Source organism: Dasypus novemcinctus, chromosome 14, assembly GCF_030445035.2.
Source record: "Dasypus novemcinctus isolate mDasNov1 chromosome 14, mDasNov1.1.hap2, whole genome shotgun sequence".
Lineage (NCBI taxonomy): Eukaryota > Metazoa > Chordata > Mammalia > Cingulata > Dasypodidae > Dasypus > Dasypus novemcinctus.
In genome coordinates this window covers 81898497-81923194 of record NC_080686.1, presented here as the reverse complement: position 1 = coordinate 81923194, position 24698 = coordinate 81898497, and the positions used below count along the sequence as shown (strand labels likewise).

General features: G+C 42.8%; 2 protein-coding genes across 11 annotated transcripts in view; both read left to right on the top strand.

Annotated features, from left to right (window-relative positions):
- SAMD12 (sterile alpha motif domain containing 12) overlaps positions 1 to 10026 on the top strand; it is a 430023-nt gene extending 419997 nt beyond the window's left edge. For all 10 annotated transcript variants that reach the window (XM_058275949.1, XM_058275954.2, XM_058275946.2 and 7 more), the window contains one exon: positions 1707 to 10026. In XM_058275949.1, coding sequence (XP_058131932.1) covers positions 1707 to 1729 — 23 coding nt within the window. In that variant the 3' untranslated portion in view covers positions 1730 to 10026. The remainder of the gene's footprint in view (positions 1 to 1706) is intronic.
- Positions 10027 to 23664: 13638 nt separating this feature from the next.
- Positions 23665 to 24153, top strand: LOC101437897 (large ribosomal subunit protein uL23-like). Its single transcript, XM_058275940.2, has one exon. The coding sequence runs from the start codon at positions 23665 to 23667 to the stop codon at positions 24133 to 24135; it is 471 nt and encodes a 156-aa protein (XP_058131923.1). The 3' UTR covers positions 24136 to 24153.
- Positions 24154 to 24698: the final 545 nt, after the last annotated feature.

Here is a 24698-nt window from a genome sequence, read left to right as displayed (position 1 = left end):
TTCAAATTATTTTATATTATTTTTAATAAAACTTTTCCAAAGTCACACATTTTCCAGTGCTGATTTTAACAAGTCTCAAGGATGGTGTACTATGCCAGGTTCCCAGAAATCTGATGTTATCCGAGGCGTGCTGCTCCCTTGCAGGTTGACCCAGATGGAAGATTTTTATCCCCACTGGTTTCTATCCCCCTCTTAATAATACCAAAGTGTTGTCTCCTGGTGAAACTGTGAAGTATTTGTTTTTGAGGTAATACTAGTGAATAAAAACAATTATGGATGTGCTTTAGTTAGTTCATATTCACGGATCACATCTTGCCCCCTTGAAAGCCTAATTTTTTGTTGCTACTTTGCAAAATAATAATGACATTAATAAAAATTCCTAGGCTTCCACAAATTTCACTTGCAGTCCTTGTTCATATTGTAGAATATCATAACTGTTTTCCATGTTGCTATATAATCATCATAATTATTACTTTAATGGCCATGTAATCATCCATCTTGCTAATGTACTATAATTTACTTAACCTAAATTTTCAACAATAGCACACTGGATGTTTCCAATTTTTCCATTATTAGAAATAACTCTAGGTTACATATTTTTGCATATAGCATCTCTTTTTTTTTTTAAAAAAGATTATTTCCTTAGGATAGACTGCTAGGAATAGGATCTCTGGGTTATGGAATGTGAATTCTTAAAGTTGTTTTTAAAAATGGACATGATTTTTCCAGTTGATAAATGCATCAGAAGTATATTTGTATTCTACTTTCATCACAACCTTATCAGTATTTATTATTAGTTTATACACTTAAATGGTATCTTTTGTTTTTTCATTTCTCAAAAGAGCAAGTTTTTTAAAACATTTGCTTATAACTTGTGTATTCTCTCATGTTTTTATAGCCAGTTTTAAACCTAGGTAGAAATGTTTGTTTTCTTTTCACCAAGAATTCTTGCTGGCCTTGTCTCCCATTGCCCAAATAGTTTTGCCCACTGAATAAAACTAATATTGATATTTTCCTAAGCAAATTATTCTATTGCACTCATAAAATAAATTTTAAGGAACTATAAGAAATACACAGATAAAATACTAGGAAAATTAAAAGATATAATATAGATTCTAATATAAATTAGAAGAAAAATACATCTGTATCAGTATTCCCAAGGTCAGTAGCAGGGATGCAGTTCAATCTCTGGTCAGGTGTTAAAGACTAATCTACTGCGCCAATCTGACTTTCCAACTAGCAAATTCAGAAGCTTCATCCATACTATCTCCCATATTTCCTTCTCAGTTTTATCCCAGGAAAGCTTCCAGAGCAATGAGGCATCTCCCTCCCCCAGGAAAACATGATTTCATGGCATTCCTAATTGGCTCTTGCTCCAGATCCCATAAATGTATGAACACCCATGATACATGAAATGGTTTCTCAAACCCCAGTCCCATCATGGAGCTGAATGTCAGTTTCAGAAATTTTGTTTTGCCCTCACTCCCAGGCAGTTTCCCCCATCTCTGAGATGTGATTCTTCCATGACCTGCCAACCATAGGAAGAAAGTTCTACTTGTACGCGCCATCATAAATCCATCCTGGCTGGAACTTTTGCTTTGACCTAATGGTGTTAGTGTTTGTTTGTATAGCATAATTGCCACATATCAGTATCTTTGAACATAAAGGAAATAACTTACCATATTGTCACCTTTTTCTACCTGCAGCCTCAACCGAAGGTTCTCCATAAATGTGGTTAGCCTTCCAAGCTGCTGTCCTGCCAGTTGATATGAAGGTGGCCTGTTCCTCACAGAAAGACTAACTCACGGCACTGCCAGAAGATGTCCTTGGAGCATTGGCAGATTAACTGGATTAACTGGAAAAAACACCCATTCCATCAAGATGATGGGCTTTGGAAGATCCTAGTTTGCTGTGGATTTTAAAATGAGGTGCATAATATACAGTGCCAACTTGTTCCAAGTGGTCATTGGCAGACCATTAGCTGGAAAATTGCTTCCAGTTTTCATCACTGTGCATAACTCAAGTTCCCTTTGGGGAGCTGTATGTGCCCTTCACTAGAAATCCTGTTTTAGCATGGCAACTACTGGATTATTTTATTACGTGTGCAGATGGCATGATGTTTTAGAAAAAACTACAGCAGTTCTGCAATCTCAGTGGAAGTGTTCACAGTAGTAAGTGCTGGTAGGAATATAAACATGTCTCATTTATGTTAGTGATGATGTCTAAAGGTATTCTGTCCAACTCTTAAGCACTTTATATGAGAACACTGCAGCGACAAATTAGCACGTTGAGTACATGTGAGAAAACAAGTTTCTTCTTTTTTTTTTTATAAATTTTGTCCTATTTCTGGCTCAGACTGTCCAAGAAAAACTCCACAACTAGCACATTTCCAGTTGTTTGTGGTAGATTGGTGTAGATATGGCCACAATACTGTTAGACATAACCTCTTGACACTCTACTGAACAACTGGATTAATTGTAGCACCAAAGGGAAGTAGACGTGGGCATGGTGGTTGTAATTTCTTAGCTCTTGGTTCCTTGTGCCTAGGCACACCCGTTTGACTTGCACATACACATGCTCCAACACAGGAGGCTCCTGTTTGTCCAAAGTATATATTCTCATTCTAAAGATGAGTTCTTTAAAGAAAAAATGAGGGAGAACCTTCCTTTAATCAAAGACCAGGCTAGGTTGATGGTAAAGGCAGCAGAATGCAGTTTTTCTTTGGGGTTTGACTTTAACACTTTGGAAAAAAATTCTAGGTCAAGTTTAAATCACAGTTCTCTGAAGAGAAAAAAACAGCAAGTGACCCCCAGCGTGTATCCAAAGAAGGAAAAGCGTTCAGTCCTGCGCTGGGTTCTTTCTTCAGTATGGACCCTCCCGGTCTCCTTTGAATCCTTCCTTGGATTATACACACAGCGGATTACTTTTGTAATATGTCTTACAACAAAGCACAGTTCTGGGAAAGCTTTCAACCCAGTTTTTCCTTGTCTTTGAGCATTAGAGAAACGTCCATATTGACTGACCCTTTATTATGCTTTTGTACTTTTTCCTGAAAATATAAAGTTGGCTGAACCTAGGGCTCAGCAATGCATGCTGTGTGTGCCCACCAACCCAGCTGGGGACTGACAGGCATCAGAAGCTCCTCCTAAAAATATATTTAACAACTTCTGGGGCCCTTCCAGAACAAGCAAACTTGACATTTTCAGGCATCTCCAGACACACACTCATTGTCTGCCTTCCACACAGCTTGCCTTCCCTCAGGGTCTCAGGAAATACACAGCCCATTGGAAACCACCCCCACCTGAGAATTGGAAACCTGACAGGAAAGGGGAGCGAGATCCAAATGTGACTTGGGTGAGTCACCCTGCAGAATGACTCACCACAAGGTTCTAGTTCCAGAGAAGGGGGCTTCCAAGAGGGAACTTGGAAAAGCTTCAGTCACCACTGAGATCTGGCCCTTCAGCAGACCAGCATGGGGGACCATCAGGCCCTGAGCAGGTCATAATTCTCTATGAATCCAGAATTGGGAGGCCAAACTCTGGCTGCCAATGTTCCCAGACATAACATCCCAGCCTCCACTGCCCATTTCATGAGGTTCAAGTGAAACTTCAGGGCTTCCTCTTCCATCATTCCTTCCCTCCTTTGTTCAGCAAGCATTTTTTGAATATTTACTATGTGCCAAGCTTTGTGCTGAACCAACAACAAGGTACAAGACAGACGCTCCCTGCCCTCTTGAAGCTGTCTCTCCTCCTTTCTAACACTATCGCCAACCCCCATTCACCTTTTTCACAACAAAAAATGAAATGAGCTAGAATAACCTGAAAAAATGCCCATGGCTTTGGGCAGATCTCTTGCCTGAGGGAGTGGGCAGCTGAGGAAGAGGTAATGGACAGCATCAGGCCTTGGAGTGTCACCCTTCATGTATAGCCAGCCATTCCAGGGCTAAGAGTTAGCTAGTTAGAGCCTCTCAAAGGAGCTCTGAGTTGCTTTCCTTGATATTCATCCTGGGCAAGTGGTATACCCTTCCTTTCCATAGATAGGCACAACCATCTGTAAAGCTTTAATTCTATAACTAGTCCTGGTGGCATAGAATTGGACCTAAAAATCCTAAGGAACTACCACTGGGTGCTAAGATATTGTAGCTGGGAAATAATCGGTTTAACCAGGGACATCCTGAAACTACTGCTAACACCCCTGAAAAACTAGGTATGCTTTACAGTGAAGATACTCATTAATTGTTAGACTTTTGCAAAATATGTTCTGAACAATTTTAAAAAAAGAGTTTCCTAGTGTTTTTCAAATCAAAGGAGTGCTGGAAATTTAGCGAAAGATGATGGGTGAAGGTGGAAATAGGAGAAGACATTAAAGAACCCAGTTGAAGATGGCTTCCCTACAAATGCCTTAATGCCTGGCACATGCCGTATATTTTGCATATGAACTACTGTTTTCCAATCTGTCGACCTCTGTTTGTAATCTTTTGGGGGATAGTTTTGGAAACATGATGGCGTAAAATCAGAGTGGCTGCTAGGTAAACCAGCAGAATGGAGAAATGACTCCATTCCCAGCGTTTGGATTCTTTGGTTTCATGGCGATCCTGTTTAGCCATGGTTGCTTCCTGCTGTGCTGTACCCAAGGTATGTGTGTGGAATTTCACCTCCCAGAAATTCAGAGATGGCAGTGGTGAGTTTTGTTTAGTAGGAAGCAGGAGGTGGGGTGGTAAGGGGGAAATGTTTTGATGTCTAAAGGCTGTAAACTGTTGATACTTAACTTTTCCGTTTAAGCCTGTGCTATGGACCTTCTTATTAAAAGGCTGACTCCCACACTTGTGCAGAAAAGGCACTCTTGGGAATGAACAGAAATGAGTAATTATCAGGCTCTCTAGGGTGCCAAGGGGATTAGCTTGCTTCAGCTCCAGAACTTAATTTAAATATGCAGGGCACTGGTGGTTGGGCTAGGGAAAAGCCAGATCTCTTCAGTAGGTTAAGACAGACCTGGGGAGAGCGACCCTATCAGCTCTCCTTGTGGGTAATGATGCACCTTCAAACCCCTGCTCTGGCTCCCTGAGTTAGTGCAGCCTTGACTTCTAGTAATACCACCAGAATACAGGTAAACAATGCAGGTGCCTGTCCACAGCCACTTCTGAGTTGCCAAGATGGAGGCCAGTAGTCCTTGGTTCTGAGGGGATCCTGCCATTTTTAACACTCAAGGGGAAAAGGAATATCAACCTTACCTGAGAATATAAACAGGAGAAAAACTTCTAATGGATTTCCCTCTTGTTACTTGCAAATGCTTTCTTTGTCTGCAAATGTCACATAATTGATTTTGGATAGGAACAATAAAACGCTCAGGGAAGAAAAGTTTTCTAGACCCCCTTCAGCACTTTTGTTTTACCAAAACCTCCTCTTCTCAGTGCATTAGCAGCTTTATTCTTTGCGATGTTTTCCTCTACATTCTTTAGAGTAATTTTGCTACTTGACAACTAGAGTTAAAGCTGCCATAAATTCTCTGAAAAAAAATAGAATCTTTGAAAATGACATAGATTCCTTTATTCCTTAAAGGCTTTTTTTATTCACCTCTCCCACAGCCCTTCCACCCAACTACTCCGCTTTGTGTGTGTATGTGTTTCTTTTAATCTCTTTCTTTCTTTTAACATAGTGCTGTGGGTAGATTTCAAGTGTTCTATAAAGAATTCAAACAGAAAAGCATACTTATACTCATCACCTTTTACCCCAGTATGGACTGATAACTCCTTCTTAAGCTTGACCTCTGTGAAATCGTGCTGCCCAAGCAGCAGTGCAACCAGATTCTCATCTCCAGGAGGTGACCCCTCCTCAGGGCAGAGCTGGGTAGTCTATTTCTGTGGCCAGAGAACTATTTCATGAATTCTCCTTTACAAATGTACATGATTCCCAACGTCATGGCACCATCTCAAGGTAAAAGAGGACTGCATTTCCACTACCTTGCTCTGGTGGCGTACCCTGATAGGGAGGTAGGGAGCATTTTGAATGCCCACCACCTGTACAAAGCATGAGGAAAAGTTTGTTGAGTACACAGGAATGTTCTGCCACGTCTTAATAAAAGGGACAAAATAGATGCTGCCCTGGAGCTGTTCATTTGGGAAGATTGCTGGAGAGATGGTAGCAACACTTGTTGCCTTCTTTTCACCTTGGCCCCTCAGGGAACTTTCCAGGCTAGGAGGTAAGCCCTGCTTCTAAAATTTACATTGCTTGGGGTGAAATTCACCAGTGGTAAACGTAAAAAAGAAGTGCCATGGGGCAGGGGACCAGTTTCCGACCTCCTGCACCACTGCAAAATGACTGAAAAAACGACTTCTAGGGAACAGCAGGGAATGGGTGGAAGAGGCTTTGTAACCTGGAGTTTGACATGCCATGCAGGGCTGTTTTAAAACCCCGAAGAGCCTCAAGCTTTCGTACTGCAGAGCCGTCTTGCCCCAATTACATCCAACATTCAAAAGCCACAACATACATTTAATATAATTTAAGTGAATCCATGTGACTTGAGTTGAATTGCTGTTGACTGGTTAGCATGATTTTACATGTAGTAAATATTTAAACAGTTTTGACTATATGGTATTCTTTTCCTATTTTGGAGCCAATTGTTTGGGGATTTTGTTTGTTTAGTTGTTTTTGTTGGTTTCCATACCTCAGATATCTCCAGAGGCCTTAGAAAGGCTCTGCAGCCCAGGCCTCAGGGGTCTAATGCGTACAGTGGATAAAACAGCCCTACTGACAGGAACTCCGATGAGGCTATTGACCCAGTGCTGAAGATACTTACTAATACCTAAAATAATTAAACACTGAAGACTCGGCTGGTTGCCTTCCGCTTTTGAAATTTCAGTCCCTTAGATCAAAGGAAATAAATTGGGCCACTTTCACGTGGTTTTGCCTCAACTGCACACACATGGCTACTGTTTTAGTTTCCTGGACTGCTCAAGTAAATACCATGATATGGGTTGGGTTAAACAATGGGAATGTATTCACTCATGGTTTTGAGGTTAGGAACGAGTCCAAATCAAGGCATCATCAAGGTGATGCTTTCTCCGAAAATACTGTGGCGTTCTGGGGCTGGCTGCCAGCAGTCCTTTGTCCTTAGCTTGGCATATGGCAGCATTTCCTGGTCTTTCCCTTCTCTTCCGGGTGCCATTAATATTCACCTTCTGGCTGCTCCCCTTGTGGCTTTCTCTCCCTCTCAGAATTTTACTCTGCTTATAAAGGACTCCAGTAATAGGATTAAGATGCATCCTCATTGAGGTGGGCCACACCTTAGCTGAAGTCACCTCATCAGAAAGTCCTACTTACAATGGGTTCACACCCATAGGAATGGATTACGTTTTAGAACGTGTTTTCTGAGGATACATGTAGCTCCAAACCATCACAACCACTAAAGGTGAAAATCGGGCTAGGCTGACGTAGGGCAGCGTACAAATCTGTTGGTTGGTGTGTAAATGTATTTAATCACCAGCATCCCCTAAAAAAATCTAGTACAGGAGACTCTTCTTAGATCATTAGTTCCTTTAGGCTAGGAGGCTGATTTTATGTCCCCTTCATATCCTTGAAGAAAAGTGTGCTTCTCATTTAATGCCTGAAGCACCTGTTTCATTCCACAAACTGATGGTGAGCTTCTCCCATCTCCTCAGAGGAAGTTAACCTGGCCTCTAAAATGCAAAAATACCATGAAGTCAGCCTTTTAAACTCTAGGTAGACTCCCCATTCAAGCATAATTCCAAAAACAGATTTGGAGTCTGTGCACTGCTGTGGTCCTTGATTCTGTGATCCTCTAAATGGATTCTAATTCTTTGTATTTCCAGTATATTTTTTCCGTACCACAATTAACTGCTTTTAGTCCATTTGAATCGGTTGCTGCCTGATGACTCCGTGGCAGCTTCTGACTATTCCTACCTCGAGTTCCCATATAGCACTGTCTGAGAGAAGACCAGGGATATGTTTCACCACATACCAGCTGCAGAGATTTTGAAACCTGTGGCCTGGTTCTTTTTCACATCAAAAAGGCCCGTTTACAGGTGGAAAGCTCAGAGAATGGAGGGGCATTCAGGTTTGTACACTGGAGCCTTTGTCCTTTCCATTCTTATTCAACTGCCACCTCAGCTCATCAGAAGGGAAAGCTTTAGCCCCAGCGGTGGGTGCTGGCCCCACCGGGCAGCCCCAGCAGGAGGGGCTCCACTTGCTTGAACTCACACTTAGGCAGTTGTAAGACTCTCCAGGGCTCTGGGCAGTTTCTCTGCCTCTACCCTTCCTCCCACCACAGAAAAATGCTGTCCTTACAAGGCCATGTTTGAGGAGAGGGTGGTTTGGCTGGTAAAAGAAGCTCACATTGCAGAGAGTGGAACTAATGCCAGAATCTTGACTTTGCACTTAAATCTCAGTCATGATTGGGACAGAAGAACCCAGCCTGCTGAAAAGCCAAGCCAGCACAAATGTTTTGAAACTAATTCCATTGCAACTCTGATATCACTAAATCCTCCTACTGTAGTTCCAGTTAATCCAACTATTTAATATCATTAGGCACCAAATTAAATCACTTTACACAAAATTTTAGAAACAATCGATACCGTAACAAAATTACATATTAGCAGTAAAAAGCACCTGAGAAAAGAAAATATTGATCTGTTGTGGTTTATATACTTGGGTTATTCTTAGGACTTTGTGCAGACTGGCATTGCTCTGATAAAGGTAAAGAAAAATGTTTTGAATCCAATAATACTGGACTAATAGAAATTGCCTAATCTTTCCGGGCCTCTGCCCATCTGCTTGGATGCTGCCTGCCCCTGCTTAGCAGACAGGGTGGTTTGGAGGCTAAAATGAGGAAAGGGGAGAAGCTGTCATGTACTGCCAATATATGAGCAATTATCATTGTGAGCTGGGATATAGGCTTCATTCCATGAGTTCTTTCCCATACTTTATGCCTTTTCCTCAAAACTGCTATTACTCCACCCCATTCTAGGACTTAGGAGAAAGAAAAATGAGATGTGACAGTGTTTTACCTACACACATGCTTTTTTCAGTCTACTGGGGCTGGTCTGCAGAGCATGTGGCCTAGCTCCAGGAGAATCTCAGGTGTGCCTTAGAGCAGGCTGATTGCCAATCCAAGAGTTGGAGAGGCCCAATGGAAGTAGGTGAAGTTGACAGATTGAGGGTCACAGGAGCAGAGAGCCACTCACACTTCCTTGATGAGCTTCTACTGTACATTAATTAGTATTTGTGCTAGGAAAGAGAGGAAGGAAGGGAGGGAGAGAGGAAGGAAAAGTGTACAATGTGAGTCGAGTATAAGACCAATACTCTCTATAGGGCATGAAGGAAAACATGAAAATAACTGGTTTGCTCTTTTACAAACAGAATTAATTCACCATGGCGAATGAGCACATTTCATAACGCAAAAGCCCTGTGTAGACGGTAGACATTTTTATAGCTTCCTTAAGTGAGTCGTTAAAACAGCAGCCTTGAATTGTGTTGGTCCCCAAAGAGTGGTTAATTAAATAAGTATTCTCTTTATTCATTGCCCACAAACTGTGGTTATTTCAATATGCACCCTAGAAAAGCTCCCAGGACTAGATTAAGGACACCATCAAGTTACATGGTACAAGAGTGCCTTTTTGTTGGACGTTCACTTTAGTTCCCTGGGTTCCCAGGGCATTGGATGTTTAGAAACTTTTTTTCTCTAAACATAAGAATTACTGGACACCACTATTTTGAACCACCAATTTCCATATCTTAAGCAGCTATCAACTTGCCAATTCCCTTTGGGTCCACTTTATATTTTCTTACAATGTTTCCTTACATTTTGGGTTCTCCTCAAAAAGAGGGAGGGGGCATGCTTCTTTTTAAATTGATAACAATGAAACTGTACAGATTTGCCCATCATACCCATGAGCATGATCTCTATCAGACTTGGAAATCTGCTTGATCATTTTGTATATTTGACTATTTTATATTCTGCATTATTTGACTCCTTATGTGCATGGCAATGTATTAAAATGTGGGATTTCTATTACCGTGTAAAAGTGTTTTGATTCTGATTTTCAACATATATCCTTGGAAAAAAATTACATTAAACTTTTCATTTCTATTTTCTTCAGCTCATCAGCTTTCCAGGAGAAAAAGAAAAGTTAACAGCATTTCACTTTCTCTGTGTTAGCTAATGATGCAATTCATGGTAGAAAATTGTCCTCAATTATACTGTTTCCTGGAGAAATAATATATGTGAAACGAATTGGGGGCCCCCTTCCAGCTTCCAGCTCACACAGCTCCCCCAGCGTGATTGCCGTTACTGTTGAATGCATCAGTGTTGAGTGCACTGGACAAAAGAGACAGGTGTCTCGGTCCCCAGATATGGAAACACCCTGAATAGAGATTGAACAACAGATCTTGGCCCACCAATTTACTCTTGAAGGGGACCCTCACCAATTCCCTGGGTTCTTTTTTACCTAGTGCAGAGAACTGGAATCCACACCCAGGTTTGGTCACACAAGGGAAAGAGAAACCTGCAGAGGTATGGAGACAAAGTCTCAAGTCAGCCTCTCTGAACAGCAGAAGTTGCAACATTCTATTGGCTTGTGTAGGGGAGGAGTTCAGGGGGCTGGGTTACAAGATTGGCAGGTGGGGAGGGGCTGCACCTTGTGCATACTCTATAGCACTACATGCTTTAACACGCTTGGTCCTACATGGCATGTACAGCAAATGGCATCCAAGTCCTGCCCAGAGGTGGAGAGTTTACTATTACAAAAAGCTAGATTCCTGCTAAGTTCATACTACTACCGTGCTGACTCTGCTAAAAACTGGAAAACTCTAGTTGGTGGGTATCTAGATTTTGCAGTTAGTTTCTGATAGCAGCTACTAACTGTATTCTATTCTGAAAACACTGATCATTTGGCTATTGCAGCAAGGCTAGGACTAGTTTAACAGGGCTTAACAGAGGAAGACAGAAGTTGGGTGCAGGTATTTCTTACAAGTGGTCCTTATACTCTCACCCCAGAGTGTCTTTTTTTTTTTTTTAAGATTTATTTTGTATTCCTTTCTCTCCCCCTCCCCTGCCATCATCTGCTCTCTGTGTCCATTCGCTGTGTGTTCTTCTGTGTCTGCTTGCATTCTTGTCAGCAGCACCAGGAATCTGTGTCTCTTTTGCTACATCATCTTGCTGCATCAGCTCTCAGTGTGTGGAGTGCCACTCCTGGGCAGGCTGCACTTTTTTTCGCATGGGGCAGCTCTCCATGCAGGGCGCACTCCTTGCGCGTGGGGCTCCCTTACGCAGGGGACACCACTGCGTGGCACAGCACTCCTTGAGTGCATCAGCACTGCACATGGGCCAGCTCCACACGGGTCAAGGAGGCCCTGGGTTTGAACCTTGGACCTCCCATATGGTAGGCAGATTTTCTATCAGTTGAGCCACATCCGCTTCCCCCCAGAGTGTCTTCAGTGTTTAAAATAGCATGACTGATTGCATTTCCTAGCACCTCCCATCTCCATTTCTTTCAGGTGGCAACCTAGTGTAAGTTGTTTGTATTTTATCAGTAGAGATGCTGACATTCAAGACACGCCTGTCCAGTAATATGGAATTAGATTTGGCTCTCCCAGACAGATTTGCCATAGCCATCTCTCTAGCTCGGCAAACACCTGGATACCCTCCAGCTCTCATATTTTTAAAATGCTAACATTTTTTCCCAAATGAAAAAAAATTTCCCCTGAATAATATGATGCACTGAATATAAGCAACAGACCATTTTACCTGCTCTAAACTACCATTTTCACCCTTCCTTTTCTCAAGGAGACATTGTAATGAGTACTTATAGACACTATGACTTTACTGAAGATGATGAATCGCCTCAACCTGCACAAGACACTTCTTTTCCAGAAGGAAAAAGGCACTTATAAATTGCATGAAAAGGAAAGGAGACACCCACCTTTTTTATTACGTTTACTGTACACCTAGGGTTTTTTTCCCAGAAAAGGTTTTCAGAAGCAAAACCTGTGATAACCTTGAATTACCTTACTGACCCAATGTGTAAACTCCCTCTTCACACAGGTTAAAAATACAGAAAAAAGGGGCCTTTTCATCAGTTAACCTCTTTAAAGGATATTAATGTTGGAGTCATGTCCGTCCCCCCCCATAATTTATCATTTCTAACCACTCCTTTTCTTGTCTCTTCTTCTCATCATTTCCTTCCTTTGCCCCTGATATTCCTCTACCTTTTTTTTTCCAAAGATTTTATTTATTTCTCTCCCCTTCCCCCTCTTTGTCTGCTCTCTGTGTCCATTCACTGTGTGTGCTTCTGTGTCCACTTGCATTCTTGTCATGCGGCACCGGGAAACCTAGCTTTTTTTGCTGCATCATCTTTCTGCACCAGCTCTCCATGTGTGCGGTGCCACTCCTGGGCAGGCTGCACTTTTTTCACATACAGTGGCTCTCCTCACAGGGCACACTCCTTGTGTGTGGGGCACCCCTACATGGGGGACACCCCTGTGTGGCACAGCACTCCTTACACACAGCAGCACTGCACATGGGCCAGCTTGCCACACAGGTCAGGAGGCCCTGGATATCACACCCTGGACCTTCCATAAGGCAGGCAAATGCTCTATCAGTTGAGCCACAACCGCTTCTCATCCTCTACCTTTAACTGACCTCTTTCTGTGTGCTCTTCTTGACATCTTTCTCTCTACTTTTCTCATCTCCTTCTCTATCCCCTTTTCTCTCCCATCACAATCTCTCCAAGTCCACTTGACCTCTTTTCTTCTTCTTCGCCACCCACCCTCACTCTAAGGTAGGGCACTCGTCTTCTTTATATGTACCTCCATATCTCTTGACACTTGATAGTAGCTCAACAAGTGCTAGGTGAACGGAGTTGAAATTGGTGCCAAGTTCTTCCCAGTTTATTCTTCTCCTTCCTACTGAACCTAGCAACTTCTACTAACACTTCACATTGAGCAAAATAACTCATTGTAATAAAGACTAGAACTGGATGTGTTTTCTGAGGTAGGCAAATGCTTTAGATAGCAGGTTATCTCCAAGTAGTATGACTTTGCCAATGAAAATAAAAGCGTTCCTGCCATTTCAGCATTTTGGCAGCTCATGTTTGCCTGAGTAAATATGGTGGCTAGTTGAGAAGCTCAATTGAGGCCACCAAAATAATTTGTTGACCCAAGATTATTCAGAATCTCATAAAATCCCTCTGTGAGACATAGTAAATGTCCACTGCTCTGCTGGATATTTTATACTAGAGAAAGCCTCAAATGCATTCCCAGTTCTCTGGTGATTTATTTTGCCAAGAGCTGTCCCTGGTTGAGGAGGTTTCTTATGGAGATTATGAAATCGTTGGAACTGTTAATGTTTTCTTTCTTATACATCTGTTTTTATGACATACAGATATATGTACATTATAAAATAACTTTCCATTACATCTCATGATTTTATATGAATTTTGAAAACTCAATTTTAAAAAAGCTTATGACAGCCACATTCTTCTGTTTTTGTACAACACCAGGAAGAAGGTAAAGTGGGACTAGACAGAATTATATACAGTTGTTTCACAAGAGAAGATGTCCCCTTTCTCATGAGAAATGGAGAACTTGCTGGAGTTGTTTTTTTCTCTCATATCTCTGTCCTTTTGGTAGCAAAACCCAAATATTATTAGCTGGCTCCATAGCCTAGTCTCTGCAGAGATATCCAACAGGACAAAGTGTAATGGAAAACAATTCCAGTTCTTACGTTGAACTTCATGAAACTTCCAAAGAAGAGTGTGGATCCGTGTGGCACAGAAAGTATCTTTAAAAATCTTTCTCCCATCTATACCATCTTCATTATCTTCCACCCAAAACACAGCTGCTTCCCTTCCTTACTTCAAATCTTCCTTTTCTTCACCCTCTCAACTCACAAACAAGAATTCTCTTAGCCACCAGCCTTTCCTGGTTCTTGTTTCCCTCTACCCTTCTTCCTTCCATTTCCATGCTTTTCTAAATCTCAACCCTTTTTCCATGTAATATTCCCATTTAAGCTTCTCCAGCTCTGCTTTTCTATACCTATTACCCTGACTCTACATCATAAAAGTCTAAAACCAATCTAGCAAATATTGAATTTTCTCTACTGAGCAAGGAATAGAAAAAGCTGGGAAAATAGAATATTTTTTCTTAATAATTTTATCAATTTCTTTCTTGATTTAATAATTCTTGCCCCAGAACTGTAGAATCAATGATCCAAAAATGAAGAGTAACAGAAGGTCTCTTAGTTAATGTAGTTGCTATTGACATCTTGAATCCTACCTCTAGAAAAGTCAGTCTCATGGGGCTGATAGTCTCTTTTTGGTTTATTCATTCTACAAGTATATATGGACCCTGTATTTGTCTGTGCTATGGGTCATGACATTGGGATAGGTGTTGGTTACTCAGAGATGAATGACATTTTCCCTGCCCTTAAAGATATTACATTCTAAGACAGAGAAATAAGTGGCTCAACAACTAATTACTTCTTGAAGGAATCTCTTATTAAAATGCAAATATATCCCTGGAGGAATAATAGCTTACATTCCACTCTCATTTGTAGATCCTGAGATTGGGGAGAGAGACAAGAAATTCCATAGTCAAACAAACTCTGAAAGCCCTGTGTATGTACTTTATCCAACTCCTACAGTCTGGTGATGCATTTTAGCCAATTAAAGGCTCTGAGAAGTCCTGCAGGAAAATCAGGTACATTTGTTCAATGTAGCATTTTCAAAGTTCACTGGATCATCAGATATTTTCCCCCAGAGAATACCAACTAACAGCCCCATTACATAAGCACTTTTTGTTTGTGTTTTTATTTATTTCTCTCTCCTTCCCCTCTTTTAAATTGGTGTGAAAATCACACAACATATAGTTAACCATTTTATTTATTTTTAAAGATTTATTTTTATTTATCTCTCTCCCCTTCCCCTCCTCCCCCCCGCCACCCCAGTTGTCTGCTCTCTGTGTCCATTTGCTGTGCGTTCTTCTGTGTCCACTTGTATTCTTGTCAGCGACACCAGGAATCTGTCTCTTTTTGTTGTGTCATCTTGCTGCATCAGCTCTATGTGTGTGTGGCCCCAGTCCTGGGCAGGCTGCACTTTTTTCACGCTGAGGGGGCTCTCCTCACGGGGTGCGTTCCTTGCGCATGGGGCTCCCCTACGCGAGGGACACTCCTGCGTGGCATGGCACTCCTTGCACACATCAGCACTGAGCATGGGCCAGCTCACCACACAGGCCAGGAGGCCCTGAGTTTGAACCCTGGACCTCCCATGTGGTAGGCGGACACTCTATCCGGTGAGCCAAATCCATTTCCCTGGATGGGCTGCTCTAACCCTATCACTTGACGGAATGTGTTACCCCAACCAAGTGAATGTAAAGCCCCTCAGGAAATAAGTGGTATAAAATACACCTGCCACCAGCCACACAGCACACAGCCTGTACACACCTGTCAGATGCACGCAGCCCCTGGCATGCCTGTCTGTTCACACCTGGGGCACATGGCCATCTCCTTGGAGTTGATGCCCCCGTCCCCACCCCTGCCTGGGGCTTGCGCCCAGGCAGGTGTTCACAGCAGATCAGGCTCCAAGCGGCTCTCTAGCAAGGTTTTATGACCTGAAAGGGCAGCCCTTGATCTCCACTGCTCGGGGAATGCTGGACTAGTCCCCAGCAAGGACCAGAGAACCTGATTAGAAAGAACAGCATTTGGTGGCTGGAGGTGTTTGGAGGCTGAAATAAAAATCTTTCAAAACAGATGGGGGAAAAAAGGAGCTAAAGGCCTTGGGCCTGAAAGTAGGTTAAAACCAAACTTGCCAAAGGCTATTACTAATACCTTCAGCCCTCTGAGCCTATGAGGTCCCAGCCAGGTCACCAGCTGGGGATGGGAGAGAGGAAAATAGTTGTGTAACCTTGGCCAAAGCTCATGGCCCTGTAGATATTAATTTTCTCCTTTGGAATAGCAGGGGTTTGGAATATATGATTTCCAATATCCCTTTGCAGCACAAAAAAAGTTTTGTAAAACTTTTCTTCAATTTTACTTTTCATGTAAGCACTCAGAAAAACTGTTTCTCACATTCCTTCTTGCGTCTTCTTAAGAAGACTTAAATTTACTTATTTTTCTCTGACAAGTGTCACAGAGAAACTTTTTAAAGGAAACAACTTGGATGGACCTCAACTTGAGCAGTGACACAAGCACATAGCCCCTCTTCTGGGAACTTCACCAATTATGAACAATGTTGATTTTCGTTGGATAAAGCAAACTCGGCAAAAATTGTTCTTGGACACAAAAGAACCAGAAAATAAACAAGTCTTTCAAAGAATTTGAAAAAAAAAAGAACAAGTGGTATCAAATTTGACACTTCTGGTGTTCTTTCTTTGATGACACCCTATTCAAAAAATTAAGTTAGGGGAGTTACAGAGAGGCTGTATTTTACAGAAAGATTCAGAAAGCTTCCCAGGTTAACTCCCAGGAGATGTTATTTCTGAAAGAGAGAGAGAGAGAGAGCGAGTGTGTGTGTGTGTGTGTGTGTGTGTGTGTGTGTGTGTGTACACAGTGATGGGATGTGGATGGAAAGGAGAAAAGACCAGAAGAGGATCAAAGACTTGGACCAGCTTCAGTCAGGGTAACCTCCTCTCTGACCTTGGTGGAGGCAGATAAATCCCTGCCTTTGTTTTCCCTTAACATTTGTTCTGTTGCATTCCAAGATAATTGAATAAGATTGATGCATCAAAATAGAATTTTTTTTTAAATTTCAATAGATTTTATTTCATTTTGAAAGGCAAAAATTGTTGTAATTAGAATCAATCCTGTTGGGTATGTACTGATGATCTCTGAAATACAATTTAATTTACTTGAACAAAAACAATGGCTGCATTGAATGCTTAACATGGGTCTAGCTTTCTTTTGATGACCTCATTTAATCCCAATATTCTGTTAGATCTTAGTATTCCCATTTCACAGGTGAAGAAATTAAGGTGTAAAGAGATTAAATTCTTAAACCACATCACACAGCTGACCCAGCTACTACTATCTGGGTAAAACAAAATCCAACCATCAGAATGCACACACATTTATTAACGACCTACTCTATGCTATACAAGGCAAAATGCTAGACAATTAATCCCTTGCATAAGTGGTTTTTAACCTCTTCAAGGTCACAACGTGGCGGTGGACTTGGCCCAGTGGTTAGGGCATCCGTCTACCACATGGGAGGTCCGTGGTTCAAACCCCGGGCCTCCTTGACCCATGTGCAGCTGGCCTATGCGCAGTGCTGATGTGCACAAGGAGGGCCTTGCCATGCAGGGGTGTCCCCCGCGTAGGGGAGCCCCACGCGCAAGGAGTGCACCCCATAAGGAGAGCCGCCCAGCGCGAAAGAAAGTGCAGCCTGCCAGGAATGGCGCTGCCCACACGGAGAGCTGACACAGCAAGATGATGCAGCAAAAAGAAACACAGATTCCTGTGCCGCTAACAATAACAGAAGCGGACAAAGAAGACGCAGCAAATAGACACAGAGAACAGACAACCGAGGTGGGGGAAGAGGGGAGAGAAATAAATAAATAAATCTTTAAAAAGAAAAAAGGTCACAACGTACTTTTGAAACTGTTTTATGAATGTTCTCTTCAAACAATGTCCCCAACACACAAATATTTGCGTAAATTTTCAGAGTGTTCAAGGACCCTCTGAACTCTGCCCAGCCCCATCATAAAAACTTTTTTTCTTATGTAGCAGTACAGACTTCAATTGCTGAAGAAAATCGGAGATAAAAATGTAGCAGTTACGACTTGGCGCTCCATACTGACCAACGCTCCTGCAGGACAAGGGGAGACGGTCCCACGTCCTTCCACAGGAGGTCCCGGGCGCCTTCGGCGGGCAGCAGCATGCTGGCCCAGGGAAGACAGCAGGGACTTAGACAGGGGTCCCGTCCTCCTGGAGAATTTATTCAGAGGGGATGCTGGGTACGTAAACGGGCATCACATTTTTAGGCCTCATCCTCCTGCAGCTTCTTTGGCTATCTGCACGCTGCAATGCTCCTAAGGATCTCAAAGACCAGCTAGCTGGATATTGGATGTACATTTTAAAAATATTGCCCAGTTTCTGTTCCAAAGTGTGAAGCTTGAAAGTATAATGGACACCTCTGTTAACAAAAATATTTTTCATTACTGCCTTTGGTTTAAAAAGAAAAAAAGAAAGCAGCAAAAAGACCCGTTCTTTCTTTTTTTTTTTTTTTTTAATTTTTTTATTTTTTATTGACTTTGTAATAATATTACATTAAAAATATATATGTGAGGTCCCATTCAACCCCACCCCCCCACCCCCCCTCTCCCCCCCCCCCAACAACACTCGTTCCCATCATCATGACACATCCATTGGATTTGGTAAGTACATCTTTGGGCACCTCTGCACCTCATATACATTGTTCTTTCTAATGCCGATTCCAACATCTGTCTTCCAAATTTGGTATTAATGTATTCTCTTCAAATTAGGACTTTGGATTTTTCTGCGGATAATGAGAATATCAGCTAAGCCTTTTCTTGTGCCGTTTCTGTTAAAATTTTAAACACCGTTTTTGTTGTTGTTCACTTCAGCCGAGGTTGGAGATAAGATGGCTATTAGCAGAAAACCAAGAGCACATCCTGTGTCCTCATATGGTACAATTTCAAGCTTGTCAATTCTTTTATGTTTATCTGAATGCTTTTACTTATTCATAACCCATTTATTTCCACAAAGTAGTTGAGGCATTCACAAAATTTTATAGCATAAAATAGAAAGCTATAAATACACTAAGATCAGGATCAGAGAAACTGTAGAGCAATTAGAGGATCAAGACAAAGGTGTAGGTTGTAGCCTGTATATTTTGGCCATCATTATTAAAGAGGGGCCCTAAATTTCATGTCAACCTTGGAGGCAATTACAGCAACCGGATACAAGATTTACAATGCCCATCAAAATATACGTGGCTGTATGGTGGAGAAGAATGCAAGTCACATGAACTTTAACATACAGCGGAAGAAGCTGTGCTCAGATGATGCACTGTGCTCGGGACTCTGCCCCCAACCCCAGAGAACAGGACTTCTCCGATGATGAGGGTGAAAGAAGTGGCGAAGTACCTCCTTGGAGGAAGCCGAGTTTTCCGTCCCACATAAGGCTGACTGAGAAATTTCTTCAAGCATCCTTAGAGGAGGACCCTGAGTGAAGAGTGGACAGTGCCCCTATAGCAAGTGCAATAAAGGTTTCCAAATAGCTGCTGCTCATGGTGGCCCTCAGAAGCAGCAAAGGCCATGGCAACTGTGTACAAACAGGTAGAAAAACTTCTGTCGTGCCCGAAATAATGTGGCCTCAGTTGATAAACTCATTAACTCTTCAAACTGTGAACAAGGACTGAGAGAGCTATTGTGCTCGTGCCTGGGCCCCAGCCATCCCCTGCAGCCACGATAGCAATTGTGCCTGGTGCCCTTGTGACATGGTGGGCATTTTAATGCATTGCTTCAGCTAGTCCCTACAGTAACTCCATGGTAGGGGATTGGACAGGACTCTCAGCTGCAAGTGACTATATCCCAACTCAAATGAAATTAGAAAAAGAGAGAGGTGTATTTAATCATGGAAGAGAAAAGTAACTGAGGGCCAGCTGGGGCTTGCCAATCTGTCTCTCAGCACCTACAGGTGCTGCTCTCTTCTCTGTCGGCCTGAACCCGGAAGATGGCAGCCCACAGCCTCAGTTACATGGAAAGAGACCCTCTCCCCCAACAACCATGCTCGTCCTGTCAATGGCCTCCAATGAGCCATGTTTGGGTCACATGCCACCTTGACCCAGTCAGTGTGTCGGAGAGGGTGGAAGAGGCCTCCTGCTTGGCCTGGAGTGGGGAAGGAGGGCACCTAGATGGACAGCACCTACTCATAGAGTAGGGAGGTGGGGAGCAGTGCCCAGCAAGGATGGATGCAGGGCAGGTAAAAGTACCCCACAGTCCCTGCGGCAGCTATTATTACCTCCACTTTACCAGATGAGAGAGTGGAGGCCAGAAATTGCAAGACAGAGCAGGATGTATACTAGTCTAATTGGTTAGGCGGTGCTGGGATAAACAGAAATAATACCAGAAATATTCGTGTCTTAACACACCAGAAGTTTAATTCTCACTTACCTTACTTGCCTGAGTCAGGTGGGGTGTGGGGAGGGGGGATCTGCTCCAGAGAGCTACTCTGGGTGGAACCCAGACTGACAAAGAAGGGTCTAGCATGTACACGACATGGATTCCGGGCCCATAAGGTGGAAGAAAAGAGAAACATGAAACACACCATTCTACCCTGAAGCCTGCTCACAACCTGTTAGCCAGAATGAGTCCCTGGGCTCTGCCTTAGGGCAAGGTGGTTAAGAAATGAGGGGGGAGGGTGTTGGGCTACACATCGATATTGGGGCATATTAAATATTTCTGGCAGTTAGGTCTGTTTGACTCCAAACTTTTGACTCTTAACTAGGACACCCAAATTGCATATTCCTCAAGTGCCACAGAGGCAGATGTGAGTAGCAAGAATTGCTGGCCAGCCTTCCCTACCTCTCCCCCCAGGGCAGCCAAGATTGAGAAAGGGACAGATAACTTGCGCTCCTAGGAGAAAGGAAAGATCAGAACATGGCAGCCTTGTAATGCTGGCTAGTATCCTGTCCAAAGGACCATTTCAGCACTGCTTTCCCCTTAGGAGACACAGAGAAGGGAAGCTGACATGAAGATGAATTACTACTGCCCAATCTGTAAGACTGCCTGCAGCTGAGGCCAGTGGAGAGAAAGCCTCCTTCGGGCTTCCAGGTACCAGGTTAGACCTCCAAAGGAAAGGTGCTTTGAAGCCAAAAATTGTGTGTCTGAATTTAGCTCTTCAAATGATTTGAATTTGCGTCTTCAGTGACAACGGCAGGTTGTGACAATAGATGCTGAGGTGGACTCTCCAAATGCTGCCGCCGTGCAGCCTTTTGCTGCTGTAGGCATCGGAAGGGTAGGCATGTATGGCATAGGACATAAGCCAGATAAAAGCATGCTTGGTCAGTAGCCACAGGTTTGATTGCAAACTATCCAGTCTGTATCTGCATGAGCTAGATTCTGTGAACCATGAGCCTGCTTTAAGCCATCTGGCACAGGCCTTTTTCACAGACAATATCTATGGAAAGACAATTGGTGATCACCAAATATTCTGAGTGCTTCTACCCACACTCCTCCTCTTGCCCCCTGAAAATACTCAGCCATGAATGTGGCTGGCGGGGCCTCTGGACTGTAAGCAGAATAATGAAAGTCTACTCCCCAGGCCGCAGGCAAAAGCCACCAAGAGCCACTTTGGAGCCCCCCAATGCTGATGACGTAGCTCCGAGAAGGGAACTGCCCACCCCATCAGACTTCACCTGAACAAGAACTACAGTGCAAGCCATCAAGGATTTGTCTGTTGTGGCAGTTTGCATTAATTACCCTGACTAATTCAATCTGAGAAATGTGTAAAAAGCCCAATGTTTGAAAAAGCATACAATAGGCTTTTATGCTTTTTAGACGGTACTTTGTTCTGAGAGAACTAAAATTTAGTATACAATTCCTATCTGCCCCTCACTTTTACAGGAGCCTTTTATTATACATTTCCAAGCATGCCATATAGGTTCTTCAATTTTCTTCTTTTCCTTTTCAGTTGAACACTGAGTTGCTTGCCTTAAAATAAGATTCACCACTTACAACGTTATTAATTCCATTTAGGCCATAACTACATTAAACTGATAGGCCTACATTTCTCAACTCCAGTCTCAGAAATTGTATCATTTCATATTCCATTTATTTGTATAAAAGAGTAAGATTGAAATAAAAGCAAATAGACTTAAATTGCTTAAACAGGCCTAAATAGCCAAAAACTCAACTGCTGGCTAATAGCAAGGGCCTCCATGTAATGGCATCAAGTTTTCGGATTTATGAAAGTTTGAATTCAGCAGAGAAACAGCGAATGCGAGAGTTCCAGAAGAGCGTATGGCTATGTGGTTACACACTGGGAGCATATTTCCGTATCTGCCACCTGGACTTCCGGGAGCATCCTCCTGCCCACCTCAGTTTATTCTCTACATGGCAGGGAGAATGATCTTTTATTTTTTTTCAATCTCTCCCTTCCAGCTTTTTGCATGCTGTCTGCTCTCTGTATCCATTTGCTGTGCGTTCTTCTGTGTCTTTATTTTTTTATTTATTTCCTCCCCCCCTTGCAGTTTGCTTGCTGTCTGCTCTCTGTGTCCATTGGCTGCACTCTTCGCGTTTTTGGTTGTCTCCCTTTTTGTTGGGTCACCTTGCTGAGTCAGCTTTCTGCAGCACTTGCCGGCCAGGAGGCACTCCGCGACACCCAGGCCAGTGGTTCTCCGCAGCGTGTGAGCGAGCCTGCCTTCACAAGGAGTTCCTGGGACACAAACCCAGGGCCTCCCACATGGTAGATGGGAGCCCAACTGATTGAGCCACGGCCGCTTCCCAAGAATGATCTTTTTAAAACATTACTCACGTACAATGAAAAGTTATTCACCCACAAAAAGAAATGAAGTTCTGGTCTGCGTTAAAACATGAATGAACCTTGAAAACATTTCTAAGTAAAATAAGCCAAACCAAAAGGACAAAAACCTTATGATCCCACTTATATGAGATAGCTAGAATAAGCAAGTTCATAGTGACAGAAAGGAGATGAGAGGCTGCTGGAGGCTGAGGGAGAGAGGGGAGTGGGAGCCACTGCTTGGTGGGTGCAGAGTCTTTGTGTGGGTGATGAAAAAGCTTTGGTAACTGATGGTGCTAATGGTAGCCCAAAACTGTAAATGTCATCAGTGCCACTGAACTGTACACTTAAAAATAGTTAAAATGGTAAGTTTATGGTACATGCATGTTCCCACAATGACATTTTTAAAAACAAAACAACAGTAATCAGATCCTATCACTCCCCAGTTCAAAGCCTTTAAAGGCGTGCTCTTTAAACTTAGAAAACTCAACTCCCAACTAGCATGCATAAAGCCCTGCATCATCTGCTTCCAGCTACTTCTCCACCCTCTCCCCCGGCCCTCTCCCTCCAGCTCACACCTGGCTTTGCGATTTCTCCAGCTCACCAGTCTGTTCCACCTTGGGGCCTTGCTGTTTCCCACACCCAGAAGCCTCATGTTCCAGGTCACCACCTACTCTTTCTTTCTCAATGTTCTGCTCTTATCTCATTACCCAAAAGACCATGTTCAAGTGTGAAGAGCAATGAAAGAGAACTCAAAGGACATTATTGGGACAGTTAAGGGAAATTTGAATTTTAGTCCAAACTAAATGATATTATTTTATTCTCAAGTTTTGATAGTTGTAATGTCATTGTGGTTATGTGGGTGAATATTCTGTTCTCAGGTAATATTTGCTGGACAATTTAGAGATAAAATGTCGTGATACCGCGAACTTATTCTAAGTGGCTCATGCACAAAAATCCACATGTGTATATTTACATACATGTGCAGGCATGCAGGTGTAGAGGGGAGAGAGAAGGCAAATGTGGCATGATGTCAAAAATTGATGAATTTAGATGAAGAGGAAATGGGTGATTGTCACATTCTTTATTTCAACTCCTCTGTAGACCTGAAATTGTTCAAAATAAAAAGGGGGAAGTATTCTTTTTTAAAAAGAGTACTTGAGCCTTTTCACAAAGATGGCACTGAAAGCCAAGAAGGAAGTGCCTGCCCCTCCCAAAACCGAAGCCAAAGCAACAGCTTTGAAAGCCAAAAACGCAGTACTGAAAGGCGTCCACAGCCACATAAAAAAGAAGATCCGCACATCATCTGCCTTCCCACGGCCGAAGACGCTGCATCTCAGGAGACAGCCCAAATATCCTCAGAAAAGCACCCCCAGGAGAAACAAGCTTGACCACTGTGCCATCATCAATTTCCCCCTGACCACTGAGTCAGCCACGAAGAAGACTGAAGACAACAGCACGCTTGTGTTCACTGTGGATGTCAAGGCTAACAGGCACCAGGTCAAGCGAGCTGTGAAGCAGCTCCATGACATTGACATGGTCAAGGTCAACACCCTGATGAGGCCTGATGGAGAGAAGAAGGCATATGTTCATCTGGCTCCTGATTATGCTGCTTTGGATGTTGCCAACAAAATTGGACTCATCTAAACTGAGTCCAGCTGGCTAATTCTAAATATATGTTTTTTGACCATTAAAAAAAAAAGTACTTGATCCCATTCTTCATCCTTTTCTCTTGCTTTATTTTCTGCATAGCACTTAAAATTCTCTGAAATTATGTTTATTTATCTCATTATTAGATTTTCTTCTTCCAGTGGAATGTAAGCTCCTAGCAGCAGAGGCTTTACTCCAAGGACCCAGACCAGACTAGCACTTAATTAAGAGTTGTTACATGAATGTCTGAAAGACCGCCCAGATTCCTTTATGTGTGCTGCAGCCCTGCCTCCTTGGGAGGATTCTGGGAAAGGTATTGTGAACCCTTCTTGTACTCCAACAACCAAAGGTAAAATTTGCACCCCAAACAACCAACAAAGCAGAAAATGTGACTTGAGCATCTACAGGCAGAGCAGCTCCCTAGTGGAGCTACAAAAACAGGGAGCTTTCAGTCTCCCTGGGAACTTTAAACACATTCACATACAGCAATGGTCACCCCAAGAACCCTTTTCACTTTTCAAAGGCACTTTGCAAACATCGCCCCAGATCAATCCTACCCA